The sequence below is a fragment of the Primulina tabacum genome, chromosome 9, assembly GCF_025594145.1.
Source record: "Primulina tabacum isolate GXHZ01 chromosome 9, ASM2559414v2, whole genome shotgun sequence".
Classification (NCBI taxonomy): domain Eukaryota; kingdom Viridiplantae; phylum Streptophyta; class Magnoliopsida; order Lamiales; family Gesneriaceae; genus Primulina; species Primulina tabacum.
In genome coordinates this window covers 39,139,267-39,160,114 of record NC_134558.1, presented here as the reverse complement: position 1 = coordinate 39,160,114, position 20,848 = coordinate 39,139,267, and the positions used below count along the sequence as shown (strand labels likewise).

At 36.0% G+C, this 20,848-nt stretch overlaps 1 protein-coding gene and 1 pseudogene across 4 annotated transcripts; both read right to left on the bottom strand.

Moving 5' to 3' along the window:
- Positions 1 to 1,345: 1,345 nt before the first annotated feature.
- Positions 1,346 to 11,084, bottom strand: LOC142556050 (uncharacterized). Of its 4 annotated transcripts, none has more exons than XM_075667254.1 (12): positions 10,683 to 11,084; positions 8,951 to 9,177; positions 7,695 to 7,762; positions 6,368 to 6,439; positions 5,842 to 6,197; positions 5,628 to 5,696; positions 5,467 to 5,552; positions 2,582 to 4,660; positions 2,387 to 2,464; positions 2,152 to 2,263; positions 1,967 to 2,017; positions 1,346 to 1,867 (listed from the first exon to the last, which is right to left on the bottom strand). In XM_075667254.1, exons 1-12 carry the CDS (start codon positions 11,025 to 11,027, stop codon positions 1,817 to 1,819), a joined length of 3,594 nt encoding a protein of 1,197 aa, XP_075523369.1. In that variant the 5' UTR covers positions 11,028 to 11,084; the 3' UTR covers positions 1,346 to 1,816. The 4 variants fall into 4 exon arrangements, with proteins under 4 accessions (XP_075523369.1, XP_075523370.1, XP_075523371.1 ...); XM_075667255.1 differs by having other exon boundaries at positions 5,842 to 6,194; XM_075667256.1 differs by lacking the exons at positions 7,695 to 7,762; positions 8,951 to 9,177; positions 10,683 to 11,084 and adding an exon at positions 7,011 to 7,158.
- A 7,487-nt stretch (positions 11,085 to 18,571) lies between these two features.
- Positions 18,572 to 19,601, bottom strand: LOC142556734 (uncharacterized; annotated as a pseudogene).
- Between the last annotated feature and the right edge of the window lie 1,247 nt (positions 19,602 to 20,848).

Sequence of the window (20,848 nt, the reverse complement as noted above, 5' to 3'; positions counted from 1 at the left end):
CCTTATGAATCTATATATTTTGATTGTCTATTGCTAGTATAGAGTTGGGCATGTCCATTGAGGAATGTCTAGAATGAAAAGATTTCACCTTTCATCCCAACTGACCCATAGCCTACGATGTATGGAGCTGTTCTTTTGTTCGTTTTCCACCTTGACTTCTAGTATTGAATTGTTGAGTGTGGATTACAGTTAAATTATGATCATGGATCTATGTCGATTTTGATGTCCACTTCTAGAAGGTTTCTTTGAGTTCTCTTGTTTCATTGAAGACTGAAGTATTTTTATGTTTTATTGAGATGTGATTTAGAATCAACAGGACAGCTACAGTGATTTGGTAATGGGATGCTTTTTTTCGTCGGTTACTAATTTAGCTTCTGTGAATGAAATTTTACCTCTTACTCTGATTCCACCTATCATATTGGGTTTTACCCGAGATGACCTCAAACACCCGATGTCCATTGTAGAGATTTCTTTTGTGTAGAGTAAATTTTGATTGTTGGACACCTCTAAAGTGAATGAATTTGACCAAGGCACTTCACTTTTATCAGCATTCCAAGTCATTTTTGGATGTTTTCATGCTCATTCAAGAACATTTAATAGTTTAGTTAATTCGACTTAACATTTTCCGTTTTTTAATAGCTCTATGCATACTCTTTTCACTATCGATCAAATGTCGTGCTCTCATCACTTTGTGAGATTCTGTTTTTTTATGAGAAGAAATTGAAGCATAATTTCCCACAATGTCTCCTTTCTGAATAAAAATGTTCTTTTACTAATGTTTAGAACAGTTTATACATTAAAATCTCACCTTTTTTTAATAATAAATGTATATTACTTGGATGAGGGGATTTTTACCTCACCGGGCTAATCCAGACATCCTCTAAATTTTCCTTATTTCATCAAAACAAGAACTGGATTTCTCCGATTGTCGTTGCTAATATCTGCGTAATTTTTTTTGAAAACAATAAAAGGTACTTTTTATATAAATAAAGTCTCAACGGTTCCCAGAATTGTTCTTTTGCACGCAAATCTCGTGCGAGTGATTTTTATGTTGTTTCAAGTGCTTCACAGATGAAAGAAATTTAAGAATTACCCTTGGATCCTTGTATAATACGCCAACTCGTTCCCTGCTTCAGTTCCGAGTATCCTTTAATACGTCTGGTATTATTTATTATTAAGATACGAGTGGGGCTTGGATTTAAGGGTGAATAAAGATCTGAATTTGGTCAGCACAATCAAAATTTGCAAGTATGATGTCATGTTTATGACAATTTTGAAACAGCGATTGTTCCCTTGCTATTATTGTTCAAGAAATAGAGACGACTCAAAATTTTACAGATTCGAGTTAAGCTAAATCATAAAAATTCATTGTAAATGAACGGTCAAAACTTGAACATTCACAAATCACATATAAACTTTGAAAATGTACACATTTGAAATCTCCTATTGCGAGACTGTACAACCGAAAAAGAAAAATCAAAATTGTGGCAATGCACGCTGCTAAGCAACAATGGACACTCAGGAAAATAAATTTAAAATTCAAAGGTAATTCCGCCTGACGAGAACCACAAGAATGTCTTTTTTACGCAAAAAGGATACTGTACAGTTATATATTACATATGTGATGGATCTAAACTTCGTCCAGATACGTGTATTTGGCAAGCAACTGGTATAGTAGATGAATAGTGAAGTACAACTCTTCAGTGGATTGGTTCTATGAGATCCATAATGAAGCCCACATGGGACCAGCAGATCTTACCATGTAACAATATTGTCACACTGATGTAAATGCAGCGATGCATGAGTTGTGAAGAAATCAGTTTCTAGTATACGAGGCAGCAAAGTCTTTAATTCTCTGCTTCAAATGCTGCTCAAAAATGTGTTCATGGACTCGCATTAGTGAGAAATAAGAGAGTGGCAGATAAAAGTTACGTTGACATTAGGAAAGACCAAGAGGAATAGTCACCCTCAATTCTTCATGAAGCACGATGAAAATTTTCTTGAATTGTTTATGTTTCTGCAATATCACATGTTAAACCGATCATATAAAAAATGAATGAAATGGTAAAACATCAATAAAACAGCAAGCTTTATTCGGCAAAAGCACGCCTATGAATAAGTGACAACTAAACGAAAATAACACTAAAGTACCTCTCCACACTGATGAAATGATGACCGTATCTGTTCCAAGATGTCTTGGTATCTCTTATTATCCCTTCCTCGGTAAGTTTCAAGCTCATTTCCAAGGTTACTGAACTCATCTCTAATTACATCAGCAACGCAAATTAGATTACTGATTTGACGGGCTTATAATGCCACAATTTTATCTAAACGACAATCAAACTGCACAAATATTAGAAAGTGAATTAACCAAGGTCGACATTACCTGTATGACTCCAAGATATTGTTTAAGGAGCAGTAGCTCTCGTACTTATCTTGAAATTCCTTCACGTATTTTTTATACCTAAAGATGGAATGGCTTATAATTAATTGAGAACCACAAAATCAAGTTGTTTTGAAACATGAAAATAGAGCTTATCAAAGCATTTGTTAATCAAATACATTGTGTTAATAAACTTACTGAGAGAGATCCTTTATTGGACTCTTCAATTCGGGTTCCTCCTTCTCGTACTTTGCATATGAACAACTTTTCTCATCTGAGAAAGATTCTGTCCTCTTCTGAATGCCATTGTTGCTCCCCCCTAAAAATGTGTCTTTTTGTCTATAATTTGAACTACCTATCATATTGGGCTCCTGTTTTTTAAACTCATTCTTCGTCTGGGAAACAACTGTTCGTTTGAGGCCATGCTGCTGATCTGTCGCATTAACAGGAACTTTTTTGTAACCATTAGCTTCCGAGTTTATCCTCTGAGTTTCAGGTTCTGCATTTCTACTTCTACTTATTTCAGGAATTTTACTATGATTAGGGACAAACTCAGTAGGACCTGCTGGTGACTGATGCTGCTGTGGCAGACGTCTAGTTTCTCTGAGTTGATGTTTTGAAGGATCATTGACATTATTTTCTGGAGGCTTTGGCTTTGATGATCCATCTGGAATTCCAGATATCACAGTTTCAGAATTCTGCGGGGAAAGTTTTCTTGAGCCTGGAGTGATCTTTTTAGAGGGGCCCCTATTTGAATCTGAGTTCCAGTAATCTGAATCAGCTGATTTTTTTTCTAATTGTCTATGTTTACCCTTCTTTTCAAATTGCTTCTTTGGCCCTGGTATTTCGTCAGGTAAGGGCTCACGAAACTCACCAACCTCCAATTCTGAAAGCTCTCTTCGAAGTTTATTGTCCCGACCATTCATTACCAGAGACCTGTCCACAGTATTGGTGTTGTTATCTTTGGGAGAGTAACTCGTTTGTGTTTTACAATGTAGTCCAGCATCCGTTGCCTTCACCATAATCTTTGGTTTTCTGGAAATTGATTCTGCTGGGATCGTCTCTTTGTCACCGGTATCACCATCTTCATGTAGTGTCTCCATATTTATTGGATTCTGCATCCAAAGTCTTCCGCTGGTTTGAAGGCCTCTTTCGGACTCCTCAACACCACAACCAGGTCTCTTTCCATTAGAATGGACCTCAGCCCCTCCAACAACATCAGAGGATCTTTGACCTGGCACCCGAGATTCAGAAAAAGACCCAGATTGTATTCCTTGGTTAAAGCCTACTTGAAGGTTAGGGTCCCAATTACCATGACTTGCATCTCTGACAGACATTTGATTGATAGGTGCCTCGAGGGAGCTTTTTAGAAGTTCATCAGGAGATGAATTTTGAGGACTCTCGCCGAAAAGAGAGGTCATGGTCCCAGAAAATGGTTGACTCAAATTCGTGTCTTTCAACCTCTTACTACTGTAAGCCCTATCAACAAAATGACATTCATTAGACTGCCTTTTAGATTTGCCTTTAGACGATCTTGCGTAACTATCAGGCTCCCCATGCTTGAAGCCATCTTTAACCACACTGTCATTGCCTTGGTTCTCATAGTACTTATAATGATATGGCGATGATGGTTTCTTATCTTCACCTTCTTCATTAGAAAACAAATAACTACATGTAGCCCTTTCAGTTTCGAGGTCATCTTCAGGATTGTCATTCTCAATCTCAGCTACATCAGAAACCCAATCATCTTGCTTTTCATAATGTCCTATATCAAGAAGTTCAATGTCTAGAGGCCTCGACCGAGCAGGAGATTTTGAGAGAGGCTCGGACTCGGGTTCTTTGGCATCATCACTTGTCATGATATCTACATCTTCATCAGGTGCCTGTTTGCTGCTGGAAGATACGTCACTTTCACTATCACTGCTACTCCCACTGTGACTTCCCACAGGACTTCTTTTTTCTCTGCTATTACTTTCACTATCACTTCCACTATCACTGCTATTACTTTCACCATCACTGTCACTTCCACAGTCGCTAGAGCTAACAGCCCGCCCTTCATTATCATCTGAAACTTTCTTGCCATTAGAATGATCAGGTGAATTGAGAGGGATGTCAATTTTATCTTCTGTGTCTGGTGCATTTCCACACATAGAGTTCAATTGAGCCTGTTCCTCCAATTCATTAATGGGAGTTCGCAAGGAAAATTTAGGATCTAAATCAGGAAGTCGGCCAAAGTTATTAGTTGCAGGTGAATGATTTCCAACGATTTCTGGGGAACTGAGGAAAAACACATTAGATTCTGATAGAAAGCACGGTCCACCGATACAGACTACAGAACAAGATGTAGTCATTTAGATGGAGTAAACAAGGCAAAAAATAAAGCCTTCACACAAAGTTAATGTGAATAACATTAATGCAAGTGCATGCTAAAAGCGCAGACTTCCCAAAAAGTCAATTTGTGTCTTTCTTCCTGGCTCTTATTCCTTATTTCACGTTTTTCCATCTCGTTGCCTGAATACTCTTTTGATTTGTACTTGTGTTGAGGATCAAATAAAAAAAACTTAGATCAACTTTCCATAGGAAACTATTATCACAATGACAAGGCAGAAAAAGTTAAAATTTATACTCGATCTTGATGCTAGTGATGCTCGTGTAATCTAGATCAGCTGTCATTCCAGTTTCTCACTGAAGTACGTACAGCAACAAACTCTAGGATTTTCATTTTTTCCTCTTTCCAGCATATGGATCTTTTAACTACTGTCTAACTCGTTACAAATCCCAAGAAGTGATTAAGTATCAAAATAAAGAGAAGAAGGCAGGGAAGAGTAGGTGGAGGAAAAACCTCACCGCACAAGGACTACATCGTATGAGGAAGGTTATTTAATCACATCCCAAGCACCTCAAGCCTACAATTCTAATTCCACAATGAAAATGTACCAAACTGAATAAGTTCTCACATGCATACCTAAGCTATTATCCTGCATATATCAATATGTTTCACGAGTTACAAGAATAAAAAAGAACCCTAAATAAATAAGCACAAGAATTCAGTTCAGAGAGAAGCCTGATAGAACCAGGTATACCTTCCACTTTCAGAAGAAGTCTTCTTGAAGTTTTCTGTGACTCCAGGTTTCAAGTAATATCTTCCAGGAGCTTTAAAATTTGCAATCTGCCAGTAAACACTGAATAAGCATAATCTGCTCAAGACTCACGCAAACAATTTTTAAAAAAAATCGATGCGTACTTGCTTCAGAATTGGCTGGATTTTCCGTGCAGAGTTGGGCATAGCTTCTCCAATAGCTTTCTCCAATGCCTGATGAAGAAAATATTCAACAGCATTATTCTACCAACAAAAGTTTCACAAAAAGTAAATTTAGTACAGTTTGAAAATGAAAAACATTCCCAGTGCCCCTACAATTAGCACCCCCCTCCCCGTTTTTCATGCCATATGCCCTAACCTTTAGACTCATTCCGTCTGCATTATGCTCCATTAGAAGAGAAACAATGAAACTTCTCAAATCAAAATGTTTAGCATCCACATTCTGATTTTGAACTGGTTTATTGAGGACAGTATTATTTGCCATCCTACTAGACATTTCTTTGTCTAAACTGGTAGCTTTACTTGATGCTTGAGAGGGTGTAGCATCAGACACAATGGCATTTCCCTTCGTGGGATTGCTGCTTCCAGATGTGTGAGCTGGAGCACCATATTGCTCTATATGAGAAGATAATGATGAACCAGTGGAGGGTTTATTCTTTGATGGATTTGGTGCCGACAAACTGGATTTATAGACAGATTTAGGAGGTCCGCCTGCTATTGTGATGGTCAAGTCAAGCAAAAAAACCAACGGAGAAAATTAGTATTTAGCAAAAAGTCAAGCCCCAAGTCGTTTCAGGAATCTAAAATCATTTCGTCTAATATGAAAATGGAAACAAACTAATTCTGGCAAAAAAAGAATGCGTCAAAGTCATTATTCCACTCACCAGGATAGGCTTCAAGTTTTGACTTTTTGAACGGAGGCTCTTTCCTTTTAAAAGGCATTCTCCATGAATTAGCTGAAAATAAAATTAGGGCGGATTTGGTTTAAAGGTGCATTTGGATATGAAAAACTTATGGAGCGAAACTGCTTTTGCCAAAAAAGTTGTGTTTAGAAAGAGTTATAATGATCATGATAATAGCATGCCCCGCACACATAATGTTACTAGTAAAACGAGGAAATTTCTTAGAACTGAGTTTCTTTACAACTCTTAACTGTATGTATCATGAAAATGCATGAAAATGAGGTTGCAAAACAGGGTGAAGATGCAGAAGTTGCAAAAGCGAGGACATAGAGGTGGGGCTAAAGTGTAAACTGCTGGAAGGGTCTGGTTTTTAGGTAACTTTAGTCCACCTGGTTTATTTTCGGGAAGCATTGATATAAAGATAACTCGCCCGATTAATAATCGATTTCAACAGGTTGGGTTCAGTTTAGCTGGGTTTTTTTTGGGTTATTTTTAAATAAAAAACTATATAAAATAATAGGAAGTTTTTTAATAAAAATAGTAACAGATAAGTAATTTCTTTAACATATATACAAAAAATATTAAAAATGTAAAGAGAACATATTTTAAAAAATAAAATATATACATTTTTAAAATTTACTATGGAGTAACAGGGATGGATCGGTTATCCGAAGAGAAACTCGCGCAACTACAAATATTGTTTTATCGGACCACAGTCCACTGCTTCGGACCGGATTTTCAGGTTTGAGTTCATCAGTTGACAGCTCCCTACTTCCTGGGTATCAAAATTCCTTTGTCATCAATGATTGCCGCTCATAAAGCATCACATATGTCAAATTCCATTGAAATAAAGACGCTAGAGACAGATATGTGTTGGGTTGATAGGTGTATGATATGTAAATGCAGTGCCCCTTCTACAAAGCATCACATATGTAATCATCTTGTTTGAATTGAAAAACTGGAGATACATTTTTTTTTAACAAATGGGGCAAAGAAATTCTTATTTGAGTGAAGGGCTTGAACTTTGGAAATTGACATATCCAAATAAGCAAATACAGCATGCATAAAGGCTCCACCAATCGATATAAATTAGCTTATGAGACTTATGTGAATGCAACTTAACCACCTTCAAAGTTGGTAGGCACAAAATTTCTGACAAAATTATAACTATGGCTGATTCAATATGCCATTTCTTATTTGAATTAAATAAAAATCTAATTCGGTTTTAGCACTTGCACATATAACAAATTATCTGCCAAGAAATTGAAGGGCAGCTAAAAAGAGAAGACATAAAAATTACGATGCTTACATTCAGCTGCAGCTAGTGCCTTCATTTGATTCTTCATACTTGAATTCTGATGGTCTAAGACTATGGATCTGTTATCAAGAAATAGAAAGGACTTGATGAAAAACTTAAAAGATATTAACTGAACTTAATATCATTATTGTCTCCTGAACTCTGTTAGATTCTTCTAATATCATCATGAATGCTTGACGTTATCATCTGATCCAAACTAGTTACTCCGCTTATTCAATTTCTTCAGTAAAACAATATGCAGAAAAAATGTCTCCCATATAAAAGAAGAACCAATATGGTGAAGAACTGGGAAAATATTAAGGATTAGTTTATGTATAGGGAGTCATACCCCCATAATACTTAATGTGTAACATGGGTAACACAGTCTTAATAAAAATATTCATCTCTCAAATCAAACAAAACATCACCATGAATACAAGTGAATTGATTATACAATGTCAATGAGAGATGAAATCAAAAGTTTAGATGCGTACAAGCAAGGTTCTAAAATGCGTGAAGTATGATGGAGCGCCACGATCAGGCTTTAGGCTTTATAAGCTTAAGCAGGCTTAGAACGAGATTAAACCTTACAAAACGTTTTTAAATTTTAAATATAATTTTAATTATATAAAGTAATTAATAGATTAAATAATAAATAAAATACAAATTTTAAGAATAAAAACATAAATTTTCAAGTTATCAAACACAAGTCTCAAAATCATAAATTGCATAGAGTGTTGATCGCCATTGAGTCAAGTATTATCCCTTTGTCGCATAGAAAGGAAGGCTTCGAGACAAAATTTATTTTGGTGTATTTAAGGGTTTTTTAGTTTACATTTTTTTTATTATTACTTTTTAGAACGCTTAATACAAGTACGCTACGCTAGAATGAGAGACTATCATAATTTGAGGGAATTAACAAATGTGAACATGCTAACATACATTTAAAAAATCTACCTCATACACCTTGCAGTAAAAGAGAAAGAAGAACCACATAAGAATGATAAAAGGAAATATATATTGTTTTCGGCTTTCACGTTGATTATTCACGTATAAGAATTATATCTATCCGGGAAATTATGCCATATTTTTCTTACACCATTATTAATTTATTGCTAAATAACACATACTGTATTCTGGACGTCAGTTCAATGCATCTGGTGATATGGATGATACCAGAATCCAGACAGGCTTCTCAAAATTTACAACTTAAAAATACAAACATGCAATATATGCATAGCACAATAGTTCAAGAAAAGGAGTCATACTTTCGCTGTTTATTCTTACGCTCAGCTTCTTCAGATCGCATTTTGACATGCTTTTTAGTTGATTCATCCAATACACGCTGCACATTCAGCTTACGCCAAGCGCCTCCTGATTCTATTAGCAAGCCATTTCCATCTTCGCCATTTTTACGTTCTTCGTATATGTCGCAAAGTTCCCCCATTTCCTTCGACCATGTAAAATTGAAGTTCTTATCACCGACAGTGATAACCTGGTTACAGAATAAGGATGAGTTTAAATGTCTACTCTCATTTGAAAATGCTACAAGAAAAATAAAAACATAAAACAAACCTCCAATTCATACAAGAAATCTTTAAGTAGAACAGGGCATCTCGATTTGAGAAAGCAAAGGGGTTGTCGAGTATAATAATGAAGTTGATGTTCCACAATACAAGAAGCAAAGTGAGAGAAGGTGGATGAAAGGCAGCCAAGGATATGATTCTTGAGAAACTAGCAGATAGGAAATACTTAGAAATTACTAAGATGCAAATTAGTGATTTTACTCTGGCATGTCATTCGAGGGAAGTATTGAAACTGAAAGGTGCAGACCAAATTTATTGTGCTAATAACAGCAAGACAAGGTAAAGGACCAAAGGCTATTATGTCATCATATCACCAGCAATGATACATTACAAAAATAAACATGGCATTGCTGAAAGTAGAGTCTTCTCAGTTATCAGCATAACACTTAATATATATGAAAATAAAGAAAATTATTTAGACACTTCATAACATAAGACAATAGACAAAAAAATCCCGAAAATCATCAGCAGATTAAAAAATGACCGTAAGAGTCATCTAGAAGCATAGTTTCCTACACCATGAGAAAAAATTATCGGTTTATCTTTATGGAAAAAAAACTATCATCAACTCCATGGACTGAGCAAAACAAATCTGACAATTTTATTGGAATACTAACGAGTTTGATACCCTGGCTCCAATTGAACTTTATGAGGAACTAGACAAGTAAAGAAAAAAAGAAGGTGAGTGATTGAAGGAAAAAGACCAGCATTCGCAAGACAATAATTCAGGGTGCCAGCATATGCTTGTCTTGACCTAGGGCTTTAGGCAGCCTTGAATTGTCTTGATTTCTGAACTCAAGACTAACAAATAATGACCTGGGGCTTGAGCTTTAGACAACCTTGAATTGTCTCGAAGTTCATAACTCACACGAAAATTATGAAATCATTTCAGTGTCATATAATGTTGCAAGACTGGGATATATATCCATCATAAAAGCCACAAATTCTAGAAGGCATGTTCAACTACTTTTTCTTATCCGAATCGGTTCAGTTTAGTGCCCGTTTTCCCACAAATTCACACTTGACTTTTCCTGTTCTCCCTACTCTTCCCACCAGGAGCATTCAAATTTTCTGAATTCATAGCCACTCAAGTGTATCACCAACGCTTTGACATTAATAATAAAATAATAAAAAAGATGTCTCTGTATCCAAACCAAATCAAACGCGGTCTATGTACACTGGGACTTATAATTTCTATCCGCAACATTAAAACCCAATCTAGACACAAAGATGTAACTATACCAAATTTTGAGTCGAACACCTAATCGAGGATAAAGAACCCTGAATGTGATAAGAGTATTAATCTGACCATAACAAAGAGTCGATACACAGCTCAAGACTCAAGTTCCCCTGATAAAATAAACAAGAAGCAGTAAAACTCAAAGCTTCTATAGAATTGAACATCCATACTCACATTTCCATCGGAATTGTTCGCATTGTAATCAAACTTGATACGCGCTGTTCCCCCCGTCGCCTCCACGCGATTGATCTCCTCGACAAGGTCAGGCACAAGCCTCAATGCCATCGCGAAGTTCAGATGATTCCTCGTGAGGAGGCTGAATGTCTCCTCCGCTTGCCGAGAAGATGTAGGGCCAGAGGCGGACTCCCCTCCGCCATCGCGGCCTCTGGTGACGGCGGCTGCGCCGACTCCCGAAGAAAGGCGTCCGCACGATGTGGCGGCGGAGTCACGGTTGATTGGAGGGGCGTGAATGTTCCGCTTACCGCCGCCGCGGGCAAGCTTTCCAGAACCGCCGTACATTGAATTCCGGAATCCCGGAGGGATTTTTAACAATGACTGGGAACAGAAGTCGAAGAAATCACTATATGCGTTTAATTTTTTTCTCCCAGCAACTATGATTTTTAATTTTTTTTTTTTTTTTGGGTTAATTTTTTAAATTAGTTTGATTTTTATTATAAAACAAAAAAAATAGGTTCTTTGTGAGACAGTCCCACGAATCTTAATATTTGAGACGGGTCAATCCTATCGATATTCATAATAAAAGTAACACTCTTAGCATAAAAAATAATATTTTTTCATGGATGACCCAAATAAGATATTCGTCTCACAAGATTCGATCCGTGAGACCGTCTCACACAAATTTTTGCAAACAAAAAAATATTATAATTGTGAGATTTTACTTTGATGAATACAAATAAAAGATTCTGGCTTGATATATTTGGAAAATTATTCCGAAAACAGGAGATTAAACGTTTCTTGAAGTACCATTTTATCGAATTTTCCTTTTTTCTGTTTTAATCTATTATTATTATTATTATCATTATCGACAAAGGAATAGGATTTATTTATAAAAATTAAAATATGGCATCAGATTGGATTGGATATTTCAGGTCATTATAGGATAGCCCACGCGGACCCAACAACAGTAATATTCGGCCCATTCAGTATATGGGGCCCCAAAAGGGCACACACAAATGGTCTAGTGAAACCCTCGTTAAACTATGGACTATTAGAGGTCCGTTTGATGGAGGGTATTTTTGGTATATACATGAAAGAAAAGTGCTTATTCATTCACTCACTTTCTTAGTTTTTAAATATATGATGCAATTGAAATTTTCGGGTAGAAAAGCATGCAGGGTATTTTGTGATAATGCATCTTATATATATAACAATTAAAATCCATTTAGATTTTTCCCACGAATCCGTAGCCCAAGTCTTTTATTTTGCGCATGCGTGTGCGTGTTTTTTTTAAAAAAATATATGATTAATCTATGAGTATTTTTGATCTATGAATATTGTTAAAACAAATTATTTTATTTTTTTGAACTCGTTTGATAAAACAAATTACAATATTAGTTATTTATACAAAACTAAACATTGTAAATATATTATATATTTTACTGAATTATATAAATCAATGTGCTCTAGGGTCAATTTTCCCACCTCGACAATGACCACTGTCGAAACTTTGGATTCCAAAGTCAATAGGCTTGTAATTTTGGTCAGCGGATTAGGTGGGAAATGTAAAGAAGTCAACCCACCATAAATTCATCCAAAAACTGGTTGGCGAGGTAAGAATGCTGACATTGTTTGGAGTGAGTAATAACAGTAGAGTAAGTATTTTCATGAGACGATATCATGAATTTTTATCTGTGAATCAGGTTAACCCTACCGATATTCACAATAAAAAATAATACTTTTAACATAAAAAGTAATACTTTTTCATGGATGAACTAAATGAAATATCTATCTCACAAAATACGATCAATGAGACTGTCTCACGCAAATTTTTGTCTAATAATCTAGATTCTTGTTTTAATATGGTTTTTTACTTGAATTCTTTAATAATTAAATTTAAATGTTATATTTATAACATAATATTGAATTATATTCGATCTATGTATATACAAGCATACACATAATATGCAGAAAATTTAAAGTATGAACAAATTCTAACATAGAGCTATTGATATTGAATTTGAGACGAGATATCATGAACACTGAAAATATGAATCATTTAAATATTATGCAATGGTGTGTCTGGATAACCCCACATTTTTAAAGACCATGTATGCATTTATTTATAGATGTTTTTAATCAGATTTGAAAAATCTTAATAATATATATCTGAAAAATAGAAAAAAAAATATCAATATATTTATCATTTTAATCTAAATAATATTCTTGATTTATTTCTTTTAAAAATGAGACGTAACGTTAGATATTTTAAAATTTTCAACCCAATTTATATATTATCTAAATGTAAACTGGATTTATTTTAATTGATTAGAAATGGCATGCCCACAAGTGGTTACTTAAGTGGTCCATTAACCGTGGGCTGAGAGCTATTTTGCGGGTTTTTTCTGGACCATGTGTGAAGAGAGGGATCGATTGAATATAATCATACATTAAAAAATAATAATTAAATAGTCTATCTGTCAAAATATATAATATTGTTTTTATTTCATACGAATTAAGAAAAAAAATTCGAAAAATAAAAGTTACAAATAAATTTCATATTTTACCCTTAATTAATTGATTCAAAAAATTGTCAATAAGTTTCCAACTAAAACACATTAGCAAAATAAAGAAGAGTAGTTTTTGTGAGATAATTTTACGGATCTTTGTCGATATTTTACAACTATAAAGTAATACTTTTGACATAAAAGTAACATTTTTTCATTGATAACCTAAATAGAATATTAATATCATAAAATTAACTCTTGAGACCGTCTCAGAAAATAATAAAAGTAAAAAGTGAACTATATGGTGATCGAGGACAATCGATAGAATAATACTACAAAAAACACATCCATTTAGAGCACGCGATTCTCGCATTGAAGTCAACTGTTTAAACCATAATGTCAAATGGAGGATTTGGACCACCTGAACACCCCTACATCAAAGTTACCCAATCTCATTAATATAATAATCATGAAATTTGACCATTTAATTTTAAAAAATTTGAACGTTACCGACCAATACCAGGCCAAGGGGGAATCATACACAAAGGTAAAGATTACACGTTGTATAAAATATTTTAGACAGTGGAGAAAAGTTGGAGTCTGTCTCGTCCTTTCAGGAACAAAAATGAGTTTAGTTATACTTAAATCCACATACTATGATTTTCCATATCTCCCGAGTTCCAAACTTCCAACCCATTCCACACAAATCACTAATAGATATATATCTCACAATCCTCAAGCCAGCCTAACAAACATGAGATTTTCATCACTGGCTCGATCCGTATCTCGATGTTCGTCAAGAGGCAACTCCAATCAATGTTCAAATCCCCTGGCGTACTAATGGATCAAATCCGGAACAAGAAATTATATATGCTGTCTTTTAACTTACATGTTATTTTTTTTTTAGATTATGTTATAAATCAATTTGCAGTTTGAAGTCAACTAATTTTTAATTTTTGTATCTAGAGTAATTCGTGACGTAGAAAAATAATGCTGTCAAATCAAAAAATGACGATATGTGATATATGTGGAACGTCAGTATCGAAGAATAATAAAATTCAAGAAAAAATGCAAATTAACTTACTATGCTGAAATATATGTCCCACCAATTAATTAGGTAAAAACCACTAGTTTCCCTACGTGGAGCCTCTGTTATTTTGCGTTGACATTAATAGATGAAACTTTACTGCTTGATGGAGTATATTCATCCAATGTAGTGTTCAGCAAGCGATACATTCATTCCCTGTGTTGCAACTCGATTTCATCACGTCATGGAAATTAAATTAACTTCTCAGATATATTGGTCAACTTTGGCATGCCAAACACTTCTGTTAAATATAGTAAATATTTTGTAAAGTCAATGTATATTGTTAGCCGTCTAATTAGCCTCCTATACTCTAGCCTAAAATCAGTCGATGTATATTGTTAGTTTCCTCTTTTTTATCAAGCCAGGTCCATGCTCACTCTTGGGGAATCGGGCTTAGCTAAGGAGGCGGCAATGGCGTCCGATTCTGCCATGGTCGTTGCTCCACATGAGGACGATGGCTCCTCCTTTGTTCCTTCTCATTCGGGACAGGGGAGGGTGCAGCAACATTCTGGCCGCAAACAACAACAGAATGGCCGGAAAAATTCAGGCGTCCGCGGCAATGGTGATCGTTTCGGCAAGGCTGGCCCGCCAGGACGGCCACCACAACAGCGTCCATTCTGGGGGTGGGGTCCGTTTCCTAACTTGGGTTGGTCTCAGTGGGCTCCTCCCCCTGCCCTATGCCTACCCAAGGATGGGCTCGCCCACCTACTGCCACCTTTGGGCCTGGGGTGTTGGGCACACGCCCCCAGCAGCAAGCATATCAGGCTTTCACTGCTCCTGTGGCTCATTCTTTCAATGGTTAGACTGGTTCATATGTGCCTACAGACATTGCATCGGCTATGCACTCCATGACTCTAAATCCACCAGATCCTACTTGGTATATGGACACCGGCGCTACATCACATATGACCTCGTCAAATGGTTATCTCTCGTCTTATTTTCATTTGAGCAATCATAATTCTGGTATTATTGTCGGAAATGGTCATTCAATTCCTATTAGTGGCTATGGTCATACCTGTTTGTCCTCTCCTAATCCTCCATTGTCCTTACAAAATGTTCTTCATGCTCCCAAAATAATCAAAAATCTAATTTCTGTTAGAAATTCACCACTGATAATTCTGTTTCGGTTGAATTTGATCCATTCGGTTTTTCTGTGAAGGATTTTCAGACGGGGATGCCTCTACTGAGGTGTGATAGTCAGGGTGACATATATCCTCTCAAATCTATCCACAATCAAACTACTCCATCAACCTTTGCAGCCATCTCTTCCTCACTTTGGCATGATCCGACTGGGTCATCCGGGAGCTCCTGTGTTAGATGCTCTTAGGATCAATAAAAGCATTGATTGTATTCGAAACACTAATTCTAGTATTTGTCGTTGTTGTGTGTTCGGAAAACATATTAAGTTACCTTTTGCTTCTTCTACTTCGATTACTTCTTTACCTTTTGATATTATTCATAGTGATATTTACCTATTCTGAGTTCTGCAGGGCATAGATATTACGTGTTATTTTTGGATGATTTTTCTAATTTTTTGTGGACTTTTCCGTTGGGTCAAAAATCAAAGGTTTATGAGAAGTTTTTGATTTTTAGGGCTCATATTGTTAGACAATTTGAACGTAATATTAAAACTATGCAATGTGATAATGGGAGGGAATTTGACAATGGACTTTTTTGGGATTTCTGTAAGAAAAATGGTATGTCATTCCGTCTTTCTTGTCCTCACACCTCTCCTCAAAATGGGAAGGCCGAACGGAAAATTCGGTCTATCAATAATATCAATCGTACTCTTCTCTCTCATGCCTCCCTTCCCCCTTCCTTTTGGCATCATGCATTACAAATGGCAACATATCTTCTTAATATTCTTCCGAGCAAACTTTTGGGTAATAAGTCCCCTCTTCAAATCTTATATCAAAGGGTTCCCTTATATTCTCATCTTCGGGTTTTTGGGTGTCTATGTTATCCTCTTATTCCTTCCACTAAAATCCATAAATTGCAGCCTCGATCTACTCCTTGTGTCTTTTTGGGTTTTCCACCTAATCATCGTGGTTATAAATGCTATGATTTGTCATCTCGTCTAATTATCATTAGTCGCCATGTCATTTTTGATGAGAATGTCTTTCCCTATGCATCACTGCATTCCCCTTCGTCACATACATATGATTTTTTGGATAGTGGTCTCTTTTCTTATGTCTTAGATCACCTTCAACAATCTGCGGCTCCTCTTCCAGCAGCTCCCCCCTCCCGAACCACTCCTCCTTCCGCATCTCCCATCTCTCCTACTACAATCCCTACTCCCCCTTCTGCCTCACGCACGGCCCGACCCTCACCAGGCCCAGTCATTGCTCCTCCTCCCAATACTCCTCTTCCTAAGCCCACTGGTCACTTGAAGTAAGCATGGTATTCACAAACCCAACCCAAAATACCAAGCATTACACAACACGGTTTCGCAGTCCCTTTTGCCTCGAAATCCAATAGCGGCACTTCGTGACCCAAATTGGAAAATGGCCATGGATGATGAATATCATGCTCTTATGAAAAATAAGACGTGGGATTTGGTGCCCCGACCTCCTGGTGTTAATGTTATTCGGTCTATGTGGATTTGTACTCATAAATTTAAATCTAACGGTGATTTTGAGAGGCATAAAGCCCGTCTTGTAGGTGATGGGAAAACTCAACAAGTTGGCATTGATTGTGGGGAAACTTTTAGTCCGATTGTCAAACCGGCAACTATTCGCACTGTTCTCAGTCTTTCTCTTTCTAAGGCATGGCCAATCCATCAATTGGATGTCAAGAATGCCTTCCTTCATGGTGAGCTTCAAGAAACAGTATATATGCATCAACCAGTGGGATATAGGGATCGTACCCATCCAGACTATGTTTGCCTCCTGCGTAAGTCTTTGTATGGGCTTAAGCAAGCTCCCAGAGCTTGGTATAAGCGCTTTGCTGATTTTGTTATGTCTATCGGTTTCACTAATAGTCGATGTGACAGCTCATTATTCATTTACAGCAAAGGGTCAGAAATGGCTTATATTTTATTATGTGTTGATGACATTATTCTTACTGCTTCGTCTCATGCTCTCCAGGTTCTTTATTATGGATCTTCTTAGTTCTGAATTTGCTATGAAGGATCTTGGTCCATTGAATTACTTTTTGGGTATTGCGGTGACTCGACATAAAGGTGGTATGTTCCTTTCTCAACGCACATATGCCGAAGATATAATTGAACGTGCCGGAATGATCTCTTGTAAATCATCGGCTACTCCAGTTGACACCAAATCAAAGGTTAGTGCTACATCTAGTGCTCCCTTTGATGATCCTTCTCTGTATCGGAGTCTTGCAGGGGCTCTACAATACCTTACCTTCACGAGGCCGGATATCTCATATGTCGTCCAACAGATTTGTCTACATATGCATGATCCAAGGATGGACCATATGTCTGCTCTCAAACGGATTATTAGATATGTTCAGGGTACATTAAATCATGGCCTACATTTGTATCCATCATCTTTTTCCTCTCTAGTATCCTACACGGATGCGGATTGGGGTGGCTGCCCTGATACGAGGAGATCTACATCTTGTTATTGTGTAATTTTAGGGGACAACTTGGTCTCTTGGTCGTCAAAGCGTCAACCCACATTATCTCGTTCTAGTGCCGAGGCCGAGTATCGTGGGGAAGCGAATGTGGTTTCTGAGTCATGCTGGCTTCGAAACCTTCTCTTAGAGTTGCATTGTCCGGTTAAGAAAGCTACTTTGGTGTATTGTGACAATGTCAGTGCTATTTATTTGTCGGGTAATCCAGTTCAACATCAACGTACAAAGCATATAGAAATGGATATCCATTTTGTCCGAGAGAAGGTTGCACGAGGAGAAGTCTGCGTTCTCCATGTCCCCTCCCGTTATCAAATAGCAGATATTTTCACTAAGGGTTTGCCACATGTGTTATTTGAAGATTTTCGGGATAGTCTCAGCGTTCGTAAACCTCCCGTTTCAAATGCGGGGGAGTGTTAAATATAGTAAATATTTTGTAAAGTCAATGTATATTGTTAGCCGTCTAATTAGCCTCCTATACTCTAGCCTAAAATCAGTCAATGTATATTGTTAGTTTCCTGTTTTGTAGCCTAGGATAATGCTACAATCTTGAGGATATATTCTGATGATTGAGAATGAGAAAGCAACGAAGAAAACATTCTTTCAACTTCATCAACATATTTTCAAAACAAAATCATTTATATTTTAATATTGCTAAATTTACATTCCTCATATGTATTTTGCATCAACAACTTCGAAAATACGGGGAAAATAAGTTTCTTGAAAAGAAAATTGGAAGAAAAAACGAAGGTTAAATATAGAACTTAACAAAAGATCATGCAAGCCATAATCCGTTGCGACCATTAACCAAGAAACTACCATTACCATTCTTACTATCATTCCCACTTTCCATCCCAAATCGATGTTTCATATTATGACCCGGACCCGGATCTCCAAAATGGTCCTTGAACTGCAAGCTTGACTCATTGGTTCCATCAAGAAAATTACCAAATTGCCTACCCATTGGCATTGGGAACAGGGAGCTGAAACCCCCACTCAACTCCATCGAGTTAGCAAACTGCCCCACGCAGTTATCCCCCTCGAGACGCAATAGCTCTTTAATTTCTGATGCATCGTGTATTTTGCTGTTATTAGATGCTGATGTTGCAGCATGGGCGTTTGCTCTGATGGTTGTGTGAGGCGGCAGCGGAGGAGGAGCTACGCTTGGTGTTCTTCCTGGAGCCGCCGCCGACAGGGATGTTCCTTAACGCGCCGCCTTTAGTCCAGTACCTTTTACAGCTCTTGCAAAAGTGGCGTGGCTGAGAGAGATTATAGTTATTGTAGTAGCAAAACTTCGTGTTTGCGGAATCACACCTTGGACACTTCAAGTGTTCTTGATCTGGGAATTGTGGCTGCGGCTGTATCATTGATCTGATCTGAGAATACAGTGATGGGTCTTGCATTCTCTGGATAAAAAAAGGTCGGTTTTTGGATGATTTCTTGATGGGGGTCAGTTTTAATTCGATATTAAGTTCGGGAAATGATTAAAAGATTGAGTCTTGGGATTGAATTCGAAGTGGGTTTGCTTAAAGAGGGAGAAAAATGGTGTGAAAATAGGATTCTCGGAAGAAGGATGGTAGAAGGAACGTACAGAACACTGAACAGAGAACAATGAAAGAATAAAAGTCGGATTCAAATTCTTGTATATATCAGTGAAACCAGGAGATTGGTTTAGTTTTCATCAAACTATTTCTATAAATGAAGAATTTTTTTTTTTAAATGGCAAAGGCACTTCCATTCGTTGATTTTAATGTGAATTATTATTTCTGCAACTTCCACGTCACATAGTCTGTCAGAGTTTATGGATTATCGTTGACAGTGCCAAGTCATTCTCGAAGCTGGCGGACAGCTTATTTATGACTCGGAGTATTAACCATGCAGATGCCCTCACACATGCACGGTCAAATGTTTCGACTAATAAATAAGCTATCCTTCAGTTGGTGTCATTGAAACAACTCCAAATTCTGTGGCGCAGAACTGTAGATGTGTCACATGTTTATTTTTAAATTTCTTAAATGATTTAGTTTAATTTAATTATTTTATATTTAAAATAAATATTAGATTAAATTTCTTTAAAATTTTGAAAGCTTAATTATAAAAATTTTAGTACTTTGATTCGAAATTAATTAAGTATAAAAATATATATTTTAAAAACAACCAAAATAAATTACTAATGCTTTAAAAATAATATAAATTACTAATGACAAATAATAAATATTACGAAAGAAGAAGCTAACAAACAAGCAAATTACGAAACATAAAAATAAAAATTAAGAAAATTTTGTCTATAGATAAAATAATTATTTTTTTATACGAAATAATTAATTCATATTTTAATATATAAATTAAAATATTTAATTAATTATAAAACTATAAATAGTTATTAGGAAATAGAAATATTAATATTGAAATAAAAAGAATATTACGATAATATTATGTTATGGTACAAAACATAGTGCAATTGGTTGGAGATTATTTTGTACACTTTTCAAATTGAGTTTGATTTCGGCAAATATTTTAGAGATGTATTTAAAATGATATTTGTTTTAGGGCAAATATTTGTGTGAGGCGTTATCACGAGTCGTATTTTGTGAGACGGTTATCTTATTTGGTATGCTAAGGATATTACTTTTTATAATATATTTGAAATTCATTTTAATTTTATACGTCCAAACAAAATCAAAAATATATTTGAAATTTATTCTCCTACGCAACCTAAATTTAAACGTGTTTATAAGGTTACATCAGGAGCAATAATCGCGAGCCGATTTTCATATTAAAAACGGGTCCATGTAAGCGAGGACGGCTTATATTTTTCATATTTGATGATTACTTGTATAATGAGTTGATTGAAATATGATTAATAAATAATAAACTAATATTGGCTACAGATATTTTTTACATTCGTTTATAGATTACATAAATAATTGCTCAACATTTTGTTCTTTGGTTACTTTCCCTAAGCTTCTCTCGATTAA